At 35.7% G+C, this 21,114-nt stretch overlaps 3 protein-coding genes across 3 annotated transcripts; 1 reads left to right on the top strand and 2 right to left on the bottom strand.

Annotated features, from left to right (window-relative positions):
• Positions 1-944: 944 nt before the first annotated feature.
• Positions 945-3,977, bottom strand: LOC140761345 (acyl carrier protein 2, chloroplastic-like). Its single transcript, XM_073098623.1, has 4 exons — positions 3,819-3,977; positions 2,596-2,706; positions 1,522-1,644; positions 945-1,240 (listed from the first exon to the last, which is right to left on the bottom strand). The coding sequence occupies exons 1-4, from the start codon at positions 3,876-3,878 to the stop codon at positions 1,118-1,120; spliced, it is 417 nt and encodes a 138-aa protein (XP_072954724.1). The 5' UTR covers positions 3,879-3,977; the 3' UTR covers positions 945-1,117.
• Positions 3,978-4,900: 923 nt separating this feature from the next.
• LOC140760804 (sodium/hydrogen exchanger 1-like) lies at positions 4,901-11,116 on the bottom strand. The gene is made up of 14 exons (XM_073097822.1): positions 10,616-11,116; positions 10,415-10,533; positions 10,216-10,313; positions 9,773-9,832; positions 9,632-9,678; positions 9,350-9,544; positions 9,159-9,205; positions 8,853-8,919; positions 8,627-8,727; positions 8,420-8,521; positions 7,331-7,469; positions 7,183-7,245; positions 6,586-6,669; positions 4,901-5,624 (listed from the first exon to the last, which is right to left on the bottom strand). The coding sequence occupies exons 1-14, from the start codon at positions 10,802-10,804 to the stop codon at positions 5,238-5,240; spliced, it is 1,698 nt and encodes a 565-aa protein (XP_072953923.1). The 5' UTR covers positions 10,805-11,116; the 3' UTR covers positions 4,901-5,237.
• Positions 11,117-11,586: 470 nt separating this feature from the next.
• Positions 11,587-17,430, top strand: LOC140760805 (asparagine--tRNA ligase, cytoplasmic 1-like). Its single transcript, XM_073097824.1, has 6 exons — positions 11,587-12,101; positions 13,377-13,970; positions 14,172-14,422; positions 14,510-14,639; positions 14,804-14,862; positions 17,011-17,430. The coding sequence occupies exons 1-6, from the start codon at positions 11,673-11,675 to the stop codon at positions 17,192-17,194; spliced, it is 1,647 nt and encodes a 548-aa protein (XP_072953925.1). The 5' UTR covers positions 11,587-11,672; the 3' UTR covers positions 17,195-17,430.
• Positions 17,431-21,114: the final 3,684 nt, after the last annotated feature.

Below are 21,114 nucleotides of genomic sequence, written 5' to 3'. Positions count from 1 at the left end.
TTTTCTAGATTTTCACTTACACTAGTAGTGTATACATTCAACAGATGTTGGGTGTCGAAGGTAAACATTGCATTGAAGAGTGGCTTTTGGTAGTGAAGTTGTTAGATGAATTCTGTGTGCATTTATCTGTTGACCTACTAAGGAATATAGTTTGTTTCATAGAATAAGAACTTATAATGGAAGAATTAAGATCAACATTAAAGCCTTAAAAAAATGCAATTTATTATGGAGAAATTACAATTTACCTCTCCTATGTTTGGCCTGATTTTAACTTACCCTTTTAGATTTTTTTCACAAAATAAACCCCTTTGATGATTTAAACTTCAGCACTTAACTTCTCCATGGTCAACGACTATGGACATAACAAAACTTAATAATCCCTATGAAAATATAGTTTGATTTGATGATAGTAGTGCAAGTTTGGTTATGTTGCAACTCATCAGCCACCAAAATCTAAAAGTGGTAATTAAATCTCAACCACAGAGGTTATAGTTTAAGTTTTAAAGTACATTCAAGTAAATTAAAATTACACCAAAATGGGGTTAAACTGTAACGTGTCCAATTAATTAACGGAATCGCCCAGAGTTTTCTGAAGACTCTCAGCTACTAATCTCCAAGTTTGAGATCGGTAATCGCTCAGCCAACCGGTGATTTATTGTACAAAAAACTAGCAGGAAGTAGAGAAAATGAGAAATATTGTACAAATGCCAAGACAAAATACCCAATTCAAGATTTGGAGCACATTCAACTGTTGGGGAAAGAATGGGCTTGTTTACTGGGTGGAATCTCATATCTCCACAATAAATCTCAAGAGAGTAAGGCTGGTGATTCAAATAGAAGCTGAGGGATACGATCAAATGTTAGTTCCTAAATTATAATCAAATTACAAGATTTCCAACGCAGAAGATATTTATCTACTTCACTTGAGGTACTTCTAAATAGTTTTAACTTCAAACTAGTTTTCTTTTCTTAAAGAAAAGCAGATAAGAGAACAGGCAAGGAAACAAGATGTCCAACACATCTAACATCTGAAAGTAGTGAGGTAAGATGGCAAAACTATATGGCTTAAAGGCATAAAGCCTTTCAGTTTTGCTAATATTTTATTGACCTAAGACGATCATTTCTCTGAGACCAGCTTCTCAATAAGATCAGCTGCATCCTGCACCGTTGTAATGTCCTGGGCACTTCCTTCATCCACAGTGATCTCAAATGCCTCTTCAAGCCCCATCACAATCTCAACCTACAATAACAAACTCATATATCAATATCCTCAAGAAAGGAAAAAAAGCTGCTGTTTATCCAAAAAGCTGGCATGAGAATCTCTGCTTCATTTTGACAACAAGCATATTGCACCAAAAAATAGCCGAGGAAACTCTTAAAACTTTTGTCAATATTGCTCCTAAATGGTGTCAAGGACAAAGCCATCAAATTCTAGACATTTCAAGATAATTGAAGCCTTCTCATAGTATGAGGAATTCCGAACAACACAAAATATTACTGGAGAAAAGAAATGAAGATTACCGTATCTAGTGAATCAGCACCGAGTTCAGAGAATTTTGAATTCCCAGAAACAGTTGTGTCCTCAGAAAGTGCTAATTGCTTCTTCACTATTGTGCATACCTTCTCCACTGTCTCTTCTTTGGCCTGATCAAGGATAAAGGTGACATTATCACTATTAATATCACCATCACACTATTAAAATGAAGCAGCATGAACATATGCAACATCACGACTGCTGAAAGATCTTACAAGTTGCAAGTGTTAAAGATCATGGCATCAATAAAATGAAATGCTGTAATAGTAATAGGGTCTAATTTTCAGTTTTTGGGATTGGCCTTTGTTCTGATGAACGTAAGAAATAAATCATCTTGTCCTTAAAATCTTCTTGTGTCAGAGTCAGAAACTAGATTATTATAAAGCCTAGAAGATCTTATTCTAACTTTGCAATGAGATTAACATGTGGGATATGCTTCATTTGGCTCCTTGGCTTTATTGTGCCTTAAAGACAAGCAAATCCATAGACAGCAGGTTGTCATCTTCCTCCCTCATATAAAATATTTCAATGTCTATAGGACTTGCTGAAGGGAATGCTTCTTGGCTGCATGAGCCTAAATTGGAATTAGAAGAGGCCCTTAATCATCATTTACTAGTAGTGAAGAGAAAAGGAAAGCAAGGCAGCTCTGGTGAAGATAAGGAATTTTTAATTTTATCTCTTTCCTACTTAATTAATGCCATGGTCAAGAATTTGATGAGCACAAGTCTACAATAAGATATTCAAAGTGCTGCATTGAAAAAGAATCCCTAGGAATCACCATCTTTAGTAGAGATATATACATAAAAAGTCGTGTATTCAAGAGGGAAATTATACAAGGAAAAGAAATTACAAAGTCATGTGGTCTGTTGGCATCCAAAAGAAGGGTGTCATTTGTAATTATATGCAGTTATCTATAAAATTTAAATTTTAGAATATTCCCCAAGAAGATGAGATGAGCCGCTATTATAGTCATTGACAGCTAGGAAAGACCCGATTAACTTTGAAAGACATACTGAATGAGAACATATATGAGTTACACAAGAGAGTTGAGAGATACATACAGCACAAGAAATTCGAAATTGCAATGGAGCCTGCTGCAAATGGATAGAAGGATATCTCATTCTTAGGGTAGAGAAAGATACAGATTTCAAACTTGAAATCCCATTAATTCCCTGCAGGTCATGTACAGACTTAGTTATGTTGCAAACAAATAAAATTTAATGATGGGATACAAAGATGTGTTTTAAAACACAAAAGCTCTAAATAATATCTTGTCTGCTGATGCCTGCTAAAGGAAGTGTTTCAACTGCTATACTACTATTGAAGAAAGCTTTCACACAGAAATGTGCTGAGCTAATGTTGACCTCCAAAATGGTAGACGTTTTGACATTACAGGAACAATAATTTCAAACCATACATGCAGTGTTCTTCGAACATATAGTAGATCCAGAAAACCACTCTCATCCTTGACATTTACCTAACTAACATTAACAGTTCATCGAATGGTGCATAATACACAATAAGTCAATAACTCTGCATTTCTGAAACCATTGGAAAAGTATAGCAGCAAGAGAGAATAAGTGGCCAGCATGATTCCAAACTATCACCAGTCATATGACTCACATATGCATTACCATTTTGTTGCCAAATACATGCTAGCTCATTGCATTGTTCCTTCATCATGACAAATAAACTAAGTGAAATAAAGTGCGGCTTAGTCCATCTAAATCAATACTTGGCATGCGAAGATTCAAAGAGTAACAAATACGAGAATGAAAGTCCATAATACCTATGCCATAGTTGGAGCGGTCAATCTACTGATTCCGAAAACAGGTGTACCACTCATTCAAGAACCAACTAATATACCTTCACAGTGGTGAATCACCATGTGGAGATGATTTCCCATTATGATATACTATTATGATAACAAATATCAAGTATAGTTAAAGTACTAAAAGTACTAAACTTTGTTGACTAGCTTCTTTAAATTGTGGACCTTCTCTAAGAGGTTGATCAGATTTTTTTATATATTAATATTGTAGATTACCTAAAAAGCAATGAGCTTTCTTATTGAGAGTCCATCGTACGAATACTCCCAAGGATCACCTTATTTGCCAATATAGTACCATAAAAATGGAACCTTTTGTTCATAATCCACCACATCTAAGAACAGCTAAAAATGTATCATCACTCTTCAAATCCATTGCTAGAAAAGAAAAATACACAAAAAAAAGGAGCGGAGCAGAAATCAAGAACCACAAATCAGACGCGATCGAATCGTTACCCGGCTCTGCTGCCGCGGCCTGGCGGAAATCGAGATTGCCGATCCGGTGATGGAAGCCATGAATCGAGAGATCGAGAGCGAGGAAATGCGATTGTAGAGAGAGAGCGCCTCGTTGTTTAATAAGCGCAGTGCTCTCTGTTGGCTTCGTTAGTATCGAAAGCACGGGGAGGAGAAGACGCTTCATTGAAAAGACTCAAATGCCCTTGTTATGCTTCGAAATTTACTGTAGATGTTGATTTCTTCTAGGTGTTTGTATGCCCTGGTCAAAATTATTATGGAGAAATTATAGTTTTTCTCATTGTGGTTTTGGCTCAATTTATTTTTAACTTAAATATTTAATTCTTATATGTCTTAATTAAAGTGCATCTATTATTTTTTTCGTCCTATTGTATTCGACTATATTAGTGGTCGAATTTGAAGATCTTCATTAGAGATAAAATTATAGATAATTGAATAAGTTTTTCAATACATTTAAAATCAGATTTTAAATTATAAAAATCTAATAAATATATTGAATATATATATATATATATATTATCGTATTTTTATTATTAAAATCCTATTAATATTATTTTAGATGTATTAAAAAATTTATCCAATTCTCTGCAACTTTCTTTCTAATGGAAATCGTTAAATTGTGTGGGTGGATAATGGTTTTGCTAAGTTAAAATTAATACTAAATCACTAATGGAGAAAGCTACTTTATAGAGTTTTAAACTATTTTTAGAATGATGAAAACACCCCCTGATTGGATGTAAAATAATAATAGTAATATATATATTTATATAAAATTACGGACTTAAAATGCTTTATATATTCATATTACGTTACATTTAATAAAGACTTTTCTCATATATCTCAACTTAAAATACTACCGGAGAAAGAAAATTTCAACTATACCTGAAGTGACCGTTAATTAGGCGCCATCTAATCTAAGGGCAAAATGATAATTTTAAGTTATTACTAAATTATTTTTCAAAAATAATATCGAATAAGATGAGAGAGAGAATGATAAACTAATATACTAACAGAAGTTAAGTTATTATTTAATTACTATACCATACCAGCATAAAGAGACTTAATTAAAAAAAAACTATTCATATTTCACAATGAACAGAGACTTATTTATCGCTTACTGTTACTTGAGCGTATAAGAAACAACATAGAAGTTCCTATCAATCATCAGTCCATTTGGTAATACAAACATAAATGCAAATTTCCAAATGAGGTAGTTTGCATACACATGAACACAGATACACTACAACTATGAGAGGCTCTACAGTAGGAATGTCTCACAGGAGCTTAATTTTCCTTTCCATGCATGGTGGTAGTAATCTACAGAATTTGCTGAAGAGAATGGAATAAGAAAAGAAAAGGCTCAAAAAGACTTGCTTTACATGCATTTCCAAAGCCTCGTGATCAATCTTTGCTGCTAGAACATACACGAATGTGAGAATCCTGCAGTATATTTTCTCGGCTTTCTGTGTCCTGCGGCTCGCCTCCTATATGGAGACTACGTTCAGTTGGTGAACCAGGCACAAATGGAACAAAGCCACGACCGCCAAACACTGGTCGCATGAAGGCATCATCGAATTTGCGCCAATAACGGTGAACTGAGCGAGATGGTGCTGAGAAAAGCATATGGAAGCCAGACGGGCTAGGGACACTTTGCACAGCACCAATCTCAGAACCCTGTGAATTTCCCAGTAGCGACTCGAAGAATGAACTGGAAGGCTCAGATGAAGTGCTGAGATGCCTTGTTGGTAGTAATAGCATCATCAAAGGCTTAGTCATCATCCCGAAAACCTACAGAAATGCTATTATGTGAGCACAATGATGATTATAATAATCAAAACATTGAGCAAGGCCACAATGATACATTCTTGCCATGGCATGTCAGAGGACATTCCTAAGAAAATATCCTCATCACAATAATATAAGGTGTCAACTAGAGTACAACTCAAAGCCGAGGAAAGCTACTAGAAGAATCCACAAACTTCTATGACCAGCTCTTCACTCAATGCCAACCATCTGAAAGGAGCCAAATCCTGACAAAAGAAAGATCTCAAGATAGGACTTGCCATGATGCGGAGTTAGTAACCTTAGGTTCCGCAATTTTGGCTCATGCAATCAAGGAACAACCTTGAAAATTCCTTTTAGAGATGGAGGATATGGTAGCTTTGATGTCAGGAGTTGTTCCTTTTTCACCTTGGAGATAAGAGAAAGCTCAAATGCAAGCCATGGCCTATCCGGTGACTCAATCTAATCAATATGGAAAACACATATCTGAAAAAATTTCCCAAATTGAAAGTTGGGTAGCCCAACTGACTAATCAAACTATGCCCAAAGAAAACAATGCAATTGACTCAGAATTGAGTCCAATTGAACCACAAACGCTAGAATATTAGAATTGGATAAAACCACAATAAGCTGAATTGGGTTTGGCTTAGCACTAATGGTCAACATCACTTTTATGTTCTAATAGTGAAGTTTGATGTGATCTCAGTAACACTACTTGGAATTTCATCTATAGAAACCATCGAAAATTTATTTCTAGTAGAAGACATAACTAAAGAGATTGTGCATACAGTAACAGCAATGTAGTGCTAAATTTCAGTAATACTAAACAGATCAGCTTTAGATTAAGACAATTTTACTTTTGACAAATTAAGAAAGATACGCATAGCCTGATGATAGAGCAATAGTCTGGGAATAAGCAGGTACGGGAATAGCAATAGTCTGAAAATAAGCAGGTTGGGATTCTTACCACTGTGCTGAACAGAACAACCGTTATTGTACTGGTAATCATGATAGCATGGCTAGGCAGTTGGGTGAGATCAGATCTACTAAACTGCAATATGACAACAATTTCCATACATCAGACAAGTCATGACTTTCCGAACAAGTGCTTGAAGAGCTCCATTTCAGTGCATCAATACATATAAAATTTCTTATACCCCACTAAATTTAATTTTAAGTGGTTTGCCCTTAGAAACTTAGTTTTCAGGTTGCTTATCTACACAATCAACTGTAACAATAATACATACCAATGACCACCATTTTCTTCTAAAACTTAAACAAGAAAACCAAAATTAGCATACAAGGAGCAAATATTTTTCTTATAGTACTTATCATGGTTTTGAAATATAAATAGAGTAACAAGTTTCACACAAAAGAGCTGCATCTACGGTGATGATAAAATATAGAAAGAACACTTGTCATGTGAATCAGCTTTCGAAATGGTCATTAGAACTTAGATAACATTTACTAGTTAATTTTCAAGTTAGGAGAACTGCCAGAACAGTAAGTTACATTTTAGCCATCTAAGAGAAGTCAGATTCTGTAGATCAAATTAATTATTAACCTTATTGTAAGCAAGTGCAATTGATACTGCTCCTCTCATGAGACCTGACCACCATATTGCGACCTGATGAAGAAAATTTGAAGGTTAACATGCTGACAATTGGCTGTATTATGGGAACAGAAATGCAATGACCAATAAGCAAATTTACCTGCTGATTGAAGGTGATCTTATCTTCTGGATTCCTTTTACTTAAGTTAGACAGGAAGGAGATTGGGAAAACAAAAGCAGCCCTACCGATCAGTACCAGGCCCAACAGAATTGAGCTCAAAAAAATTGATTTTCCAGGACTGCATCAGAAAGGAAAAAAATTATGGGTAATCCGAGAAGTCAAATTAATCAGAAATAACAAAATACTAAAAGCTAAAAATATAGGAGATATCAAGGTTCAGCTAGTAGTAAATATTTGGAGTTCAAGAATAAACATACTCAAGTTTTTAATGAAATACAGCATAGACAAAAATGTTGATAAAAACTTTGTATAGCTGCTTTCCTAATAAAATAAATGTACTAGATTGTGCGGAGATGTCGATGTTGGCATGTTTTGTACACTAGCTCGTTAGTAACTAAAGTAATTAAAACTTATTTTACTAAAGTATTCATGTCAGATAAGGGTAAGTATCGCCTATTAATTAAGCCTGCCACTACATAGTCAACTGCTGCCTTCTCCCAATCTTAATATTTGAAATATCAGTTGATACTGATATGTATTGGCTGATATGTATTGCTATGGGCCAAAATTGGTGTGAGTCATATCGGCCTCTCATGAGCCCAATAGTGGTTGTAATTTGGAAACATATAATTTTTATTTTCATATTATAAGGACTAGATGTGGGTCGGATCATTAGTTGAATCTAACATGAATCCAACTTGGGATATCAATTATTGATGTCTAAATGTCTTGAACTCTGTTTTTGTTTCCTTCCATCTTTTCTTTCTTTTCCTTCTTGTCACTTTTTCTCTTCATACTACCCTTTTTTACCTTTCCTTAAACCGCCCCATGCTCACCTCTATCGCAGAGGTTTAGCATCATGAACTAGGACGTATATATATATTTTTTTATGCAAACAAGGATGCCAAACAGAAAAGGAAAATATCAAGATAGACAAAATTCAAAACCTAACTAGTTTAACATTAAAATTTGCCACCATCTTCATCACTGGACAAATTACTATAATCTAAAGGAACCCATTTTGTTCTCCCCTGTAAAATTAATATTCAGTAGTAAGAAACAAAGTACCTGTTACTAGCAAATTTCCACCTTTCAATGTCCAACGCATCCATGCCGACATACAGAAACAGAAAAACTTCGGCAATAAATGACAATGTGGCAAAAGTATGCCTGAGAATAAGCAGACAATAAAAAGATAGAAAGCTAGTAAATAATGCGAGTCTTGTTCTTGAATAGAAGAAAATTATGTCAAGACAAAGTTGATTAATTACATACTTTGTTGTAACCCTAGAATTTTCTGTCACATTATGCCAGGTATAATGTGACATTACAATTCCACAAAAAAATACTGTGAGAATACCACTCAAGTCTAATAACTGCAAAACAGATTAAGTTGTTAGCAAGAAATAGGTCAGCATAAATGAGTACCAAAGCATGTAGCATTATTGAGATGTGAAAAGAAGAATTATTTCCATAGGTAGTATTTGGACAAATCACTTACTTCTGCCAACATATAGGAAAGATAAGCCATGAGTATCATAAGAGAAACTTCTCGATCAGTGGAATGCCTAGGTAAAAAGGCAAAAGGAAGCAATAAAATTCTCTACAAAAGAAGAAGCTAACTAATTTCTGGCTCTTCACATTTTATTTACTAAAAGAACTAAGAAATAGCAAATGAGCATGGCAACTTGTTTTTGTTTGTAGATATATATATGAAAAAAAGTAGGTAACACAGCTGCCATTTCTAATGTTTATGCGAAACCAGCATGGTGGAAGAGAATGAATCTCAAGTTGTTCCTTCACAGACCTGCCGAAATACAATGTCTTGATAATGTAAGCGCTAAGCAATCCAGCCTGCAAAAATTAGAAATTTCAGTTGGAGAAAGGAATTTACTCACATTAAAGAGAAAAGTCTAGTCAGGGTGAAAACTAAAAAGGGATGGGGAGGAAGAGAGGGGGAATATTGTGAGTCATGCAACTTGCAAAGTAAAAACTTACAGATACTCCAAGCAAGGTGCTTGTAGAGAATAAATAAAGAAAGTTGCCTACAAACTTTAATAGAACCATAGCATCTATGCGGCCTAGATCAAGGCTCTCAAGTGCATTGAAGAGCACTATTGATGTGGCATCGTTAACAATACCTTCACCAAAGACCAAGCTATATAGTAAAGGTGTTTCGTCTTGATTTAACACCTGCTTAGCCAACATAATTTACAAACAGAGTGAGCTGTCATTTCATTGGCTATGACTTGATGTGTTAATCCGAAATTTTTTCACAACCTGCAAGGTGCAAACAGAGTCTGTTGCCGAAAAGATTGCCCCAATTGCTGAGTCAAGAAACAAAGAAAATTTGAAAATATGGAATATGACCACTGGATGTAGAGATCATAACAAGAAATGGTAGAGAGTTAGAGGGGTTACCAAGAAAATCACCAACATCCAGTGCACCAATATCAAGCTTTCTAAACAATTCTATAGCACCTGATGAACCAAGAGAGAAAACATTAAGTTGTTTACATCAAATTGATCTACATATCACATCGAACTTGAAGAGAAGGTATAACGGAACCAACGGCATCATGCAATAGCTTTTTATTTCACCCACTGACAAGGGAAAGGAGCAGGTCAAATGGAAGGGCTATATCTATTTTCATGATAGCACTCAAACTTACTACCCAACCACGTTGTCACTAAGTTAATATGAACAGTTTCTGTCTTGCAGAAAGTGAATTTCGAAACAGCAAAACTGCTGCAAGATATGATCCCCCAGATTCATTAGTTTCACAATAGAAAGGTTCATGCATTTTCATATGCCACCATGGAAGAAGTCACATATAATAAATATGAACTGATTCAGAACTCACCAAGGGAGATCACGATGAATGAGATCAATGTTCCAACTGCACCAAACAGCATAATTGTCACAAAGTTGCGGAAGAACTGCTTCTTTTTTACTTGAAACCTGGCGCAGAATTCTTCAATAAATATTAGACGACGAAATACAGCAAAGCCTTCTCAAGTGGAAATCAGGAATTAGATATAAAACATCATGTAGAAGTTTACCCAGCATTAAAAATGATCGGCGGGAGCAAGTAAATGAAGAAAAGGTCTTCACTGAACTCAAAAATGTGCGAGCTTTTCCCTGCCGTGGTCAAAAGAATAACTACTCCAGTGCACAGTCCCTGCAATCAATAACACCCCAATTCAACCCATTTAGCTGAACAAACACTATCAAACACTAGATCTCTATGCCAAAGAACTCACAATGAGAAGAGCAATTATGGATTCGTTCATCCATCGGCTCTCCTCCAGCAGGTGGCCGATCACGATGCACACGCAGAGGAGCGCCACGAACATAGTGATCGAAACTATGGAAGCGTAATCGGAGTTCAAGCTTAACCCTAATTTCGACATCGTGGTTCCCAAATCCACCCCCATGACTCTCTCAATCATCCCAAAAACGGAGGTTTGACAAAGAAAACGCTAAAAAAAATTAAAATTCCGAGAATAGGAGAAAGATCGAATATATTAACTCTCTGAGATGCTCATTGCAAAAGAAATGCTCTGAGACGAAGATTTCGGCAATCGGGATCAAAATCTAAAAGAAATTCGCCCACCGGATCGGAAAGATCCAAGCTCCTGGATGGACTCCCTCCCTGGTCCCGAATCGATTCGGTTTGATAAGTGGATAAAATATTTGGATCTTGGGGCCGGGGGAAGGGGAGGAGAAATTTTCCCTCCCCGAAGCTGAAGCCGGAGGGAGGGAAGGAGTATTATAAACTAGGAAATTTTACATATTACCACCAAAAACTTTTTAAAATATCGTAATTAAGTAGGCAAGGGATTAAAACACAATATGGATTGAAAAAAATATTTAATCTTTACATAAATTACTAAAAGCTACCCAATATATAACAAATTATATCTTATTTTATATGAGATAAAATCTATTGATAAGTACTAAACTTAAAAAAAGAAGAAGATATTTTATTTATATAAATTTATTAATTATATTCTAAAATAGTCAAAATAATATAGTAAATATTATGATATTTCAAAAGTTTTCAGTGGGAATTTGAAAAAAATCCCTATTTTATATTGCAAGGCTGAAGGCTTCAATGGGTCTCCGCTAAAAATTAAGGTAAGAACGGTCCAAATTCCACCAAGGCGATGACTTGGTCGCCACGGTGTCAAACTACTACTACGCGACTTGGCACGCGCGTACAATTTACTATCCTTCAGAGGAGACATTTTTAGCCAAGCACAAAGTCGAACCGTAGCCCTAAATCCCTCGCATTTCCCCACTCCTCTCCTCTCTCCAATGGCGGCGGAGCCGGTACTCGAGCCGTCGTTCCATCGCACGCTGATCAAGTCGATCCTCGCCGGCGACGCGGCAGTGGATCTGGTTGGACGGAAGGTGGTGGTGGGAGGATGGGTGAAGACTGGGAGAGAGCAAGGCAAGGGCACCTTCGCCTTCCTCGAGCTCAACGATGGATCCTGCCTCGCCAATCTCCAGGTCCTCGTCGACGCGGCCGTTTACAGCCTCTCGGAGCTCGTGCCCACCGGCACTTGCGTGCTTGTCGAGGGCGAGCTTAAGAAGCCGCCCGAGGGGGCGAAGCAACGCATCGAGCTCCGCGTCGAGAAGGTGATTGAGGTTGGTCCTGTAGACGCCAAGTACCCGCTTCCGAAGACCAAGCTTACGCTGGAGAATCTACGGGAGGTCGTCCACCTCCGGGCTCGGACCAATACGGTACGATCTTTCTTAGCCATCTCGAAAGATGAGAGCTTGACGTTGTATGGAGGGACATTCTTTTATTTTCCTTCTAATTCAATTAAAAGTGAATGCTTTTTGGTAAATGGTATGAAAAGAACCAATTCTGAATTAATATGTTTTTGTTTTTGGCATGTCTAGTTGGTTTTCCTGCCCCCCAGTTGTTAAATGATTTGTCTTGGAGAAATTCTGACGATTGGGAGGATGGAATTTTGCAAAGTAGACAAATTTGACCTTCTTGATACCTCTTCTTGTCGATGCGCTTCAAATATTTATCGATTCCTTCATATTTTTACCTATTTGACTGTCTTTTTCAAGTATCTTTCCTTTCATGAGCAAATTTTGTGATGAGTGAAGTTGTTTGCAATCTGTTCACGGTTTAATGCATTATTTGTCTCGGCTGTTTATCCCAAGGTAATGTTTATGTTACTTTGGTATGCTAAACATGTATGCTTGTTTGATGTAGCAATGAAAAATCAACCAGGAAAGCAGCCTGCATTTTTATATGCAACATTACCAAATGGAACTGTTGTATATTTGCTGCATACTGAATTTTCTAATTGTTTAGAGAATATGATAAAACATTATTTTGGAAAATGTTCATTTCAAGACATGTTTCATCTCGGTTGAAGCCAATGTCCAAGTCAATATTCTCTTTTTCTTCTTTCTAACTGGCAACCAGTGATGAGGTCACTATGCCATATGTAATTAGACGTTCAAGTCATTCTTAATCCTGGCAAAATCCTTGTCCTCTAGAAAGTGTGTTCTATTGCCTCTGAAAGAGTCAAATGATTGCCTACAGGTTTCCCCTCAACCAAAAAAAAAAGAGAGAAAAATTATTGTCGCATCAAAGGCTGAAAATTAAACATAATTATTATCTGAATGTCTGGATTTTCAGTAACCTGATAAATTTGCTATCTAGCAATTTTCTTTTGTAGAATATATATTGATATTTTTGTGATACTTGAAAACCCAAATGCTGTAATTTTATTACTGCATAGATATACATTTCAAACAGAGCTTTCCATGAATTTATTTCTTTCATTTGTATTTAGTATTAGTGTTTTCCTTTTCATCTATATTTCATTGTTCTTCATGACTTTATCTATATACATGATTTTACCTTAATTTTGATACCTCTAGCTGTAGCAGTATCATAATGATCTTTTTTACATGCTTCATAGTTTTTAAGATTGCATCATTATCTATAAAACCAGTATCATCTCATCTATTTCTAATGTTTCACTTTCACAGATATCTGCAGTTGGTAGGATCAGAGATGAGCTGGCTTATGCAACACACACATTTTTCAGGAAAAATGGTTTTCGCTATGTGCACACACCTATTATCACTACTAGTGATTGTGAGGGTGCTGGTGAGATGTTTCAAGTTACAACACTTTTTAGCCTTGCTGAAAAGGTGGAGAAAGAATTAAAGCTGAACCCTCCACCATCAGAGTCTGAGGTAGAGGCTGCTAAGCTTCTTGTGAAGGAGAAGGGAGAGAAAGTTTCTCAGCTAAAATCATCAAAAGCTAGCAAGGAAGAGATTGGTGCCTCCGTATCTGAACTAACAAAAGCCAAGGAAAATCTATCTAGGCTAGAAGAGAGATTTAAGTTGAAACCTGGCATTCCTCGGAAGGATGATGGAGGAATAGCTTTTGATTCTGACTTCTTTAAACGCCAAGCTTTCCTTACTGTATCTGGGCAACTTCAGGTGGAGACTTATGCTTGTGCTCTGGGTAATGTTTACACCTTTGGACCAACTTTTCGTGCTGAAAACTCACACACATCGCGGCATTTGGCGGAGTTTTGGATGGTTGAGCCAGAGATGGCATTTGCAAACTTGCAGGTACTAATTCTGAAATGTGTTACAATGGGCATAATTGTTGAACCGGCAGAAGTATAAATTCATGCTTATGTCTTCTAAGAATGGGACGTGATTTCATCTTGTTGTTCTTAAAGGAAGTAGAAAGTAGGAGTATTCAAAACATGAGGCTCAATTTTAATCTAGTAAAAGTTTACATGGTTAGTTGGTTACATTGTACTGCAGGATGATATGAATTATGCGGAGAGTTTTGTGCAATTCCTTTGTCAATGGTTACTTGACCACTGTCTTGAAGATATGGAGTTTATGGTAAAACATTATGATAAGACAGCCATTGAACGCCTGAAGCTTGTTGCCTCGACGCCATTCGAGCGCATTTCATACACAAAGGCTGTGCAGCTGTTGGAGAATGTCACTGACAAGAAGTTTGAGAACAAGGTAGAATGGGGAATTGATTTGGCATCTGAGCATGAAAGGTATGCAACTCAGAAACTGCAATGTCGATTTTATTACCAACTTTCTGAACTACATATAGGTGGGTGATGCTTTCTTCAATTGCAAAGGTACTTGACTGAGGTGATATTTAAGAAGCCAGTCATTGTTTATAATTATCCCAAAGGAATAAAGGCATTCTATATGAGGCTTAATGATGATGGGAAGACTGTGGCTGCTATGGATGTTCTTGTACCAAAGGTATGGCTTCTAATATGCATGATTTGCAGCTAGTAAATATGTAGATATTTGATTTCTTACCTTTGGATGGCTAATAATTGAGCCTTCACTTAGTAGCATAGTAAATTAATTGCTTTCGGTTATCTAGCTGTATGTGGATTATAAGATCTTATTCTGTTCCCTAGGTTGGTGAACTGATTGGAGGAAGCCAAAGAGAAGAGAGGTTAGAAAATCTTAAACAAAGGTATGTAATATCTAACTACTTTTTCCTTTTCATGGACATTGTTTACTTTTGCATGTTGAATTAACTCTACCAAGTTCATAGATGGTCTTGGTTCAATCTAATTGAATCTAATCCAAATTCAATAGCTTTTTGCATAATCCAACCCATCGACTTATCTACACTACCTCTGGACATCTGCGCCTATAGGGCTGTCAGTTGGAACTGCCCCAGCAGCTATCAGGCCGCAGCAACCATGGTGCTAGTGGGTGCAAATGTCTGGTTGCTAGGAAGTGTTAAACTGTTCATGGGCTTGCATGTGGTAGACATACAAATTTTGATAATACAAATTGCATATATATACTTCAAAAATTTCGTGTTAACTTGTATGCCCCTTTAAAGTTGATATTTGCATATATACCCTTTAACACATGGTTTTTGCATGTATAACCTTTAAAACCATTACTTTTTGCGTGAATATCTTCTAGAATTAACTGATTGTTAAAATTTTAACAATCTAAATATGAAAGACAAATATTCTTATTCTAGTTTTCAAGTATCTTAGTTAAGGGTATTTTGTATTTTTTCTGTTAAATTATTTAGACTTCACTTAAGAAGTAATTAGGAGGTTATATATAACATATGTTTGAGGAATATACATGGAAATATTAATTTTAGAAAGGCATAAAAACAAACAAGATATTTTTTAAGAGTGCACACTAAAAAACCCAATATTCTAATGTATAACAGTGATTTGTCAGTTGTTTTTATCTTGTATAACTGAATAGCTAATAACTAAACCTTGTTTGGTTTTGAGGCGAAGTCCTAAATTTGATTAGTTGGCCCTATTTTTTAGTCTTGATTTAGATATCTTGAATTATGCTAAGAAGATATGATGTTTTGTTGTGAACTAGGTTAAAATATGATTATTACTTTTGATGTGATGTGAAAAAGTGAAAAATGTATTGATTTTGAAAGGAACAAATGATATATAAAATTTATGGACCAAACTGTTATTTGACTACAATACTAAAATTTAGAACTATTATTTTTTTTTAATCAGTTAAAAGCTTTTTAATACTGATTTGCATGCTTAAATGGCCCCAAATGGGCTTACATATTATTTTTATTTATTTATTAAGATAATGTAAGATTAATATTTTATTTTAAATAATAATATAATATCACGAGGATGATAGTCAAAAAGAATGAGACAACATGCACCCCTACTTGACGTGACATGAAAAAGTGAAATATATTTATTTTTTTAGAGAAATTGAGTGTGTCATGCAAATAGTATAAAAATATTATTATTAATTTATAAAATATAAAGGCAGGTTATCCATTTTAAACTCACTAGACCTATCACAAAATTATATGAAATAATATATTTTTTTTTCATTTGTTTATACAAAATTTTTTTAGTGTTATTTTTTGTGAGCCATGATTAAAGATGAGCTCTTTTTGAATAAAAAGTTATATATTTTTTGGAAGAGAGAGAGAATATTGGCAAGACATGAAATTAATAGATTTAAGTCATGTTAAGGGTGAAATTGAAATAAATTTGAAAGAATATTAGAATTTATGTATTATTTATTTATTGGGGATTGAATTTGATTAGGAAAAAAAATAAAAAAGGTGCTTAGTTACTGAACTAGGTTAGAGGTTTTTGATCAAGTTCAGGGACCTCTTTGAACTCAAAACAAACAAGGCCTAATAACTTGCTGTCCGGCTCCTGTTTGCTTGTATGGAAAAGGTTTGTTGCCATGTTGATATAGTTTAGGAATCCATTACCGTCAACATCAATTTTTCAAACAATTAGAAAGCCATTGTTCCTATGATATCTTATGCTATTTAGCTGATTCCAATCAATGAGTTATTATACCAACATTGACTCAGCAACTTGATAGCTGTCTTGACCTGAGCAATAAGAAGCAAGCAATCCTTTATTATCAAAAGGCATCTGAGCTGCCCTGAATTAAGCCTCAGTGGAATTTGAGGAAATCCGAAAGAAAGGAAAAGAGTCCCAATTGCTCTTTAACAGGGTTTGAATTTTGTGTTCTGCTTGTTCATGAATCATACTTGATCTCTCATGAGCTTGGATTATTTATTGTTATGATGCTAATAGTTGACTACTGCATAGTTATTATCTGTGTGCTCTCCTCTTATCAGGATCTTGGATTCTGGGTTGCCTCTAGAGCCATATGAATGGTACTTGGACCTTCGCCGTTACGGGACCGTCAAGCACAGTGGATTTGGTTTGGGTTTTGAGCGAATGATCCTTTTCGCCACTGGCCTTGATAACATCAGAGATGTCATCCCCTTCCCTAGATACCCCGGGAAAGCTGATCTCTGAAGATCTCTTCGATTTCTACATGAAGCAAATGGAGATGGCATTCTATACCCAGTTATCCTGATTTTTGACCTAATATTCTTCTGAAAACTTTGGTGAACATATCCCAATGGGAGCTATTTATGTCTTAGTGTTTTTTTTCTAATTTTTTGATATTTACTAGTGTTTTACTAGTGTCTGTGATACGAATTCCCTAAAACTAAAGTTATAATTATCATACAGTGATTTGGCTATTCAAATAGTATGCAAATTGTATGATTTTTTTTTGTTTGTGTGATAAATTTCCGAATATCTTTAATAAGACAATAAAATTAGCGTAATCAAAGAGTAAATTAAGTGGCTAGTTGGCAAGAGACCATCAGGTAACCCCGAGGCTTCTTAATTAGGACTGGCATAAGTTGTAAACCAACTTGTAATCTGCATTTATCATTTTGTTTCTTTTTCTATTTCTTAATTATTTTTTGGGTTAAATATATTTTATTCCTCTATATTTATGTTCAAAATTATTTCTTGCTCTGTACTTTGAAAAGTTTTAAATTAGTTTTTGTATTTACGACTAAAGTGATACCATTAGATTTATTATCTAACTTAATGAAGCGCGGCTAAATTATTACTAAAGCTAGTTGGCGAGATTATTTCCCTTCATTCCTAGTTTTTTAAGGACAAAATTATCCTTCCCTCTTATAGAATATTCTTTCTCTTTTTATCTATTTCCTTTCTTTATTTTACTTTTTTTTTCCCACTAATGGCCTCTTTCATGGTCTCTTCACAACCATTAATTATAGATAATCTGTTAAGGTCATGCTATTGTGGTCAAAGAGCTCCGATTAAAACTTGGACATATGGTAACATGGGGAGAAGGTTTCTATGTTGTGCTAATTATATGGTAAGTATTTTTAAACCTAATTTTTTTATGAAATTTAATTAGTAGTTAGATTACATCTAATGATGTAATTTTTAGGGCAATAATACACATTGTGGCTATTTTGAATGGCTTGATCCATCATTATGTCATCGTGGAAGAGAAGTGCTACCAAGTATGATACAAAAAATTAATAAATTAGATATGAAATTAGCTACAACTAAGAAGAAAGGGAGCTTTTATTTCAAAACTTTAGTTGGGACATGGGTTAAACTATTTATCATTTTGATACTCTATATGATTGCATAACAATAATTAATGTTACCAATATATTAGCTTGTAATGGATAATTTGATATTAGTAATGTATCGACTTGATGTTGGTGTATTGATGCTAATTTGCTATTAATTTAGTCCATAAAAATAGCTGATTTATATGACACTGAAAGACTCTGAAAAATACAATGAAAGCTATCACAATGAAAGCCAATAATGTAGAACTTTAAATTGTTAAAATTAAACCTGAAGAATGCAGAAAGCCTTTTATTGGCAGTACAGTCAAGCTATTAAATTACCAACTTTTAACACTATTAATTGTCAACACAACAGAATACAGTACAATCAAGCTATTAACTATCAACTGCAACAAAATACACTATTAACTATCAACAACTATTAACAAAAAATAACTCCAATGAGCCTACCATCATTAACTATCAATTAGATTCTCTCATTAGTTTTTACATTTCCTGCACTTGGGGCTTCTTTTCCTTTTCTAGCAGTTGCAAAGCCACTAAAAGTTGGTAATTTTTGAAGCTGTGATGCTATGCCATAGCTAGGAGGCTACAAATGCAATAACTTATTACTGACTAATAAATTAACATAGACCAAATAAAGAGAAATTAAATAAAACATTAGTTTATCAAATACCATAAAAAGAGCATTAGGTGTTGTTGATGTTGGAGCCTGCAATGCTGTTGATGCTGGAGCTTGAGATGATGTAGGCTGAGATGCTGATGATGAAGTAGGTTGAGGTGTTGATGATGAAGTAGGCTGAGATGCTGATGATAAAATAGGCTGAGATGCTGATACTATACCATATCTAGGAGGCTACAAGTGTAACATAAAATTAGTGACTAAGAAATTAATAGAGACCAAACAAAAAGAAATTTAACAAAACATTAGTTTATCAAATACCATTGTTGGGGCCTGTAATGTAGATGATGTTGGAGCCTGAGATGATAAAGTAAGTTGAGATGCTGATTATGTCGCGTTCACAAATCTAGAGAAGGGGCCTTTTTGAGTGCATTCGACGAGAATCCTCTAGAATTAGGGTTTCATATTATTTTAGGACTTGTTGGCTAGCCTTTATAAATATGTGGATGGTAACCAACTTCATTATGCTATTGGATTCTTGATTTTTTGTCTCCTATCTTCTCTATAGACTCCTCCCTCCTCCCTCTTTACCATCCTTCCACCTCTACCGTTGGCAAGGTTTCTCCTCGCTCTAATCTCCCTCGTCTGTCGAGTCACCCCTCTTCTTTGGGATCTCGACCACTTCGTTCCCTTCGTCTACTTCCCTTAATCACTTCCATAATCCACCCTCATCTCCTTACCCATTCATAACCCTAACATCCACTCCACTCGTCACCACCACCATCACCCACGTTATTCTGTATTTTCGTCCATGCTACGGTTCAAATCTGCGAAGGGCATAAATATGAAAGTTGTAGATCAGGAAGTTATAGATCCAATCCAATTAGTTTCGTAATTTTATGACTACTAAAGAATATCGGACGAATATTTTCCTATAGTTGCACGAACTGATTCATTTAATAAATTCAGATTTTGAAGGAATCTTAGTGTAGCCTATCTTTGGTTCTAGATCCTATCAATTTGATATCAGAGCCTATCATTTGGTATCAGAGCCCATCAAATTGGTATCAGAGCCTTAACAATTTGGTATCAGAGCCTATCAATGCGATAGATATTCTCCGCAAGCAGATGTTTTTCATTTAGGGTCTAGATTGTCATTCCTGCCAAACGGCCATGAACTCCAAGTTTTACATGATTTGTCACTGCATGCTGTACTAGCTAATATGTGGGCTTTGCTTTTGTTACATCTGCTGGTATAGCAGAGTTTGATAGAAGGGGAATAGTGACAAATAACCTTTGCACTCGAAGATAATGTGAGATATATTTAGAAACTAACTCTTATTGGGCTGGGTCGGTGAGATGGAAGAACACCCGGAAAAGAAGCGCCTCCCATGCTGGTGGGAACCAAATTGTACAATGATGGAGAGGGTCCTCATCAAAGCCAGGCAAACTACTGACGGACTTGGGGAATAGAAGCTAGGCCTTAGTTGCTGTAGTGGGCCAACAAAAGAAGATAAGGGTGAGACGCATCCCGGTGGGAATACTCGAAAAGCTTAAAAAATAATTAGAAGTCAATGTCATTATGAACCCGATGGTCTTTGAGAGCTATAGAGCAAGATGGAGGCTATCATTATTTGGACGGTTCCTTGGGAGAGAAATCCCTTTGGGCAAGACAAAGCTATGGAATGGGATAGATGAAGTTCTCTTTCTTTGCTATGGAGGGAAGGTTTGATATGCTTAGACATGATCATCGGGCGGGTCGGGCTTTTCGGGCCAACCGGGCTCAAGTATTTGATCACGGCTCGACCCACCAATCACTCGGGCTGGGCCGAGTTTGGGTTGGGCTAGAATAGTCTAGCCCGTTACTGCCCGTCGACTCGTGAGAGATCGGGCTAGCCGATCGGGTCGAGCTAGCCCGACCCACCAATCATTCAGCCCAACCCACATTTTAGCTATTTTAAATTTTCTTTACTATTAGCTTATTTTAAAAAAAAATATTTATGTCTCTCTATTTAAATAATAATAATAATAAATTAAAAAAATTTAAATGTGTGATTTAAAAAAATGTAAAACGGTACGGTACCAAAATTTTAGTTGTTTTTACTGTAGCAGCACGGGTAAGTACTATAGCAGAACGGGCGGACCTAGTTGGGGCCAAACGGGCAGGCTTCTTGGTCGGGTCGGGC

Source organism: Typha angustifolia, chromosome 6 (assembly GCF_048772165.1).
Source record: "Typha angustifolia cultivar Huaian chromosome 6, ASM4877216v1, whole genome shotgun sequence".
Lineage (NCBI taxonomy): Eukaryota > Viridiplantae > Streptophyta > Magnoliopsida > Poales > Typhaceae > Typha > Typha angustifolia.
The sequence above is the reverse complement of the archived record's forward strand: the minus strand, read 5'-3'. Positions and strand labels throughout refer to the sequence as shown.

Coding starts and splice junctions, on each gene's coding strand:
- LOC140761345 (XM_073098623.1), bottom strand. CDS start 3,878: ATGGCTTCCATCACCGGATCGGCAATCTCGATTTCCGCCAGGCCGCGG. Junction 2,707..3,818: donor GGCCGCGGCAGCAGAGCCGG/GTAACGATTCGA, acceptor CATGACCTGCAG/GGAATTAATGGGATTTCAAG. Junction 1,241..1,521: donor GTGCTGATTCACTAGATACG/GTAATCTTCATT, acceptor TTGTTATTGTAG/GTTGAGATTGTGATGGGGCT.
- LOC140760805 (XM_073097824.1), top strand. CDS start 11,673: ATGGCGGCGGAGCCGGTACTCGAGCCGTCGTTCCATCGCACGCTGATC. Junction 13,971..14,171: donor TGGCATTTGCAAACTTGCAG/GTACTAATTCTG, acceptor ATTGTACTGCAG/GATGATATGAATTATGCGGA. Junction 14,640..14,803: donor TGGATGTTCTTGTACCAAAG/GTATGGCTTCTA, acceptor TCTGTTCCCTAG/GTTGGTGAACTGATTGGAGG.
- LOC140760804 (XM_073097822.1), bottom strand. CDS start 10,804: ATGATTGAGAGAGTCATGGGGGTGGATTTGGGAACCACGATGTCGAAA. Junction 10,314..10,414: donor CCGATCATTTTTAATGCTGG/GTAAACTTCTAC, acceptor ATTCTGCGCCAG/GTTTCAAGTAAAAAAGAAGC. Junction 7,246..7,330: donor AGATCACCTTCAATCAGCAG/GTAAATTTGCTT, acceptor TTTCTTCATCAG/GTCGCAATATGGTGGTCAGG.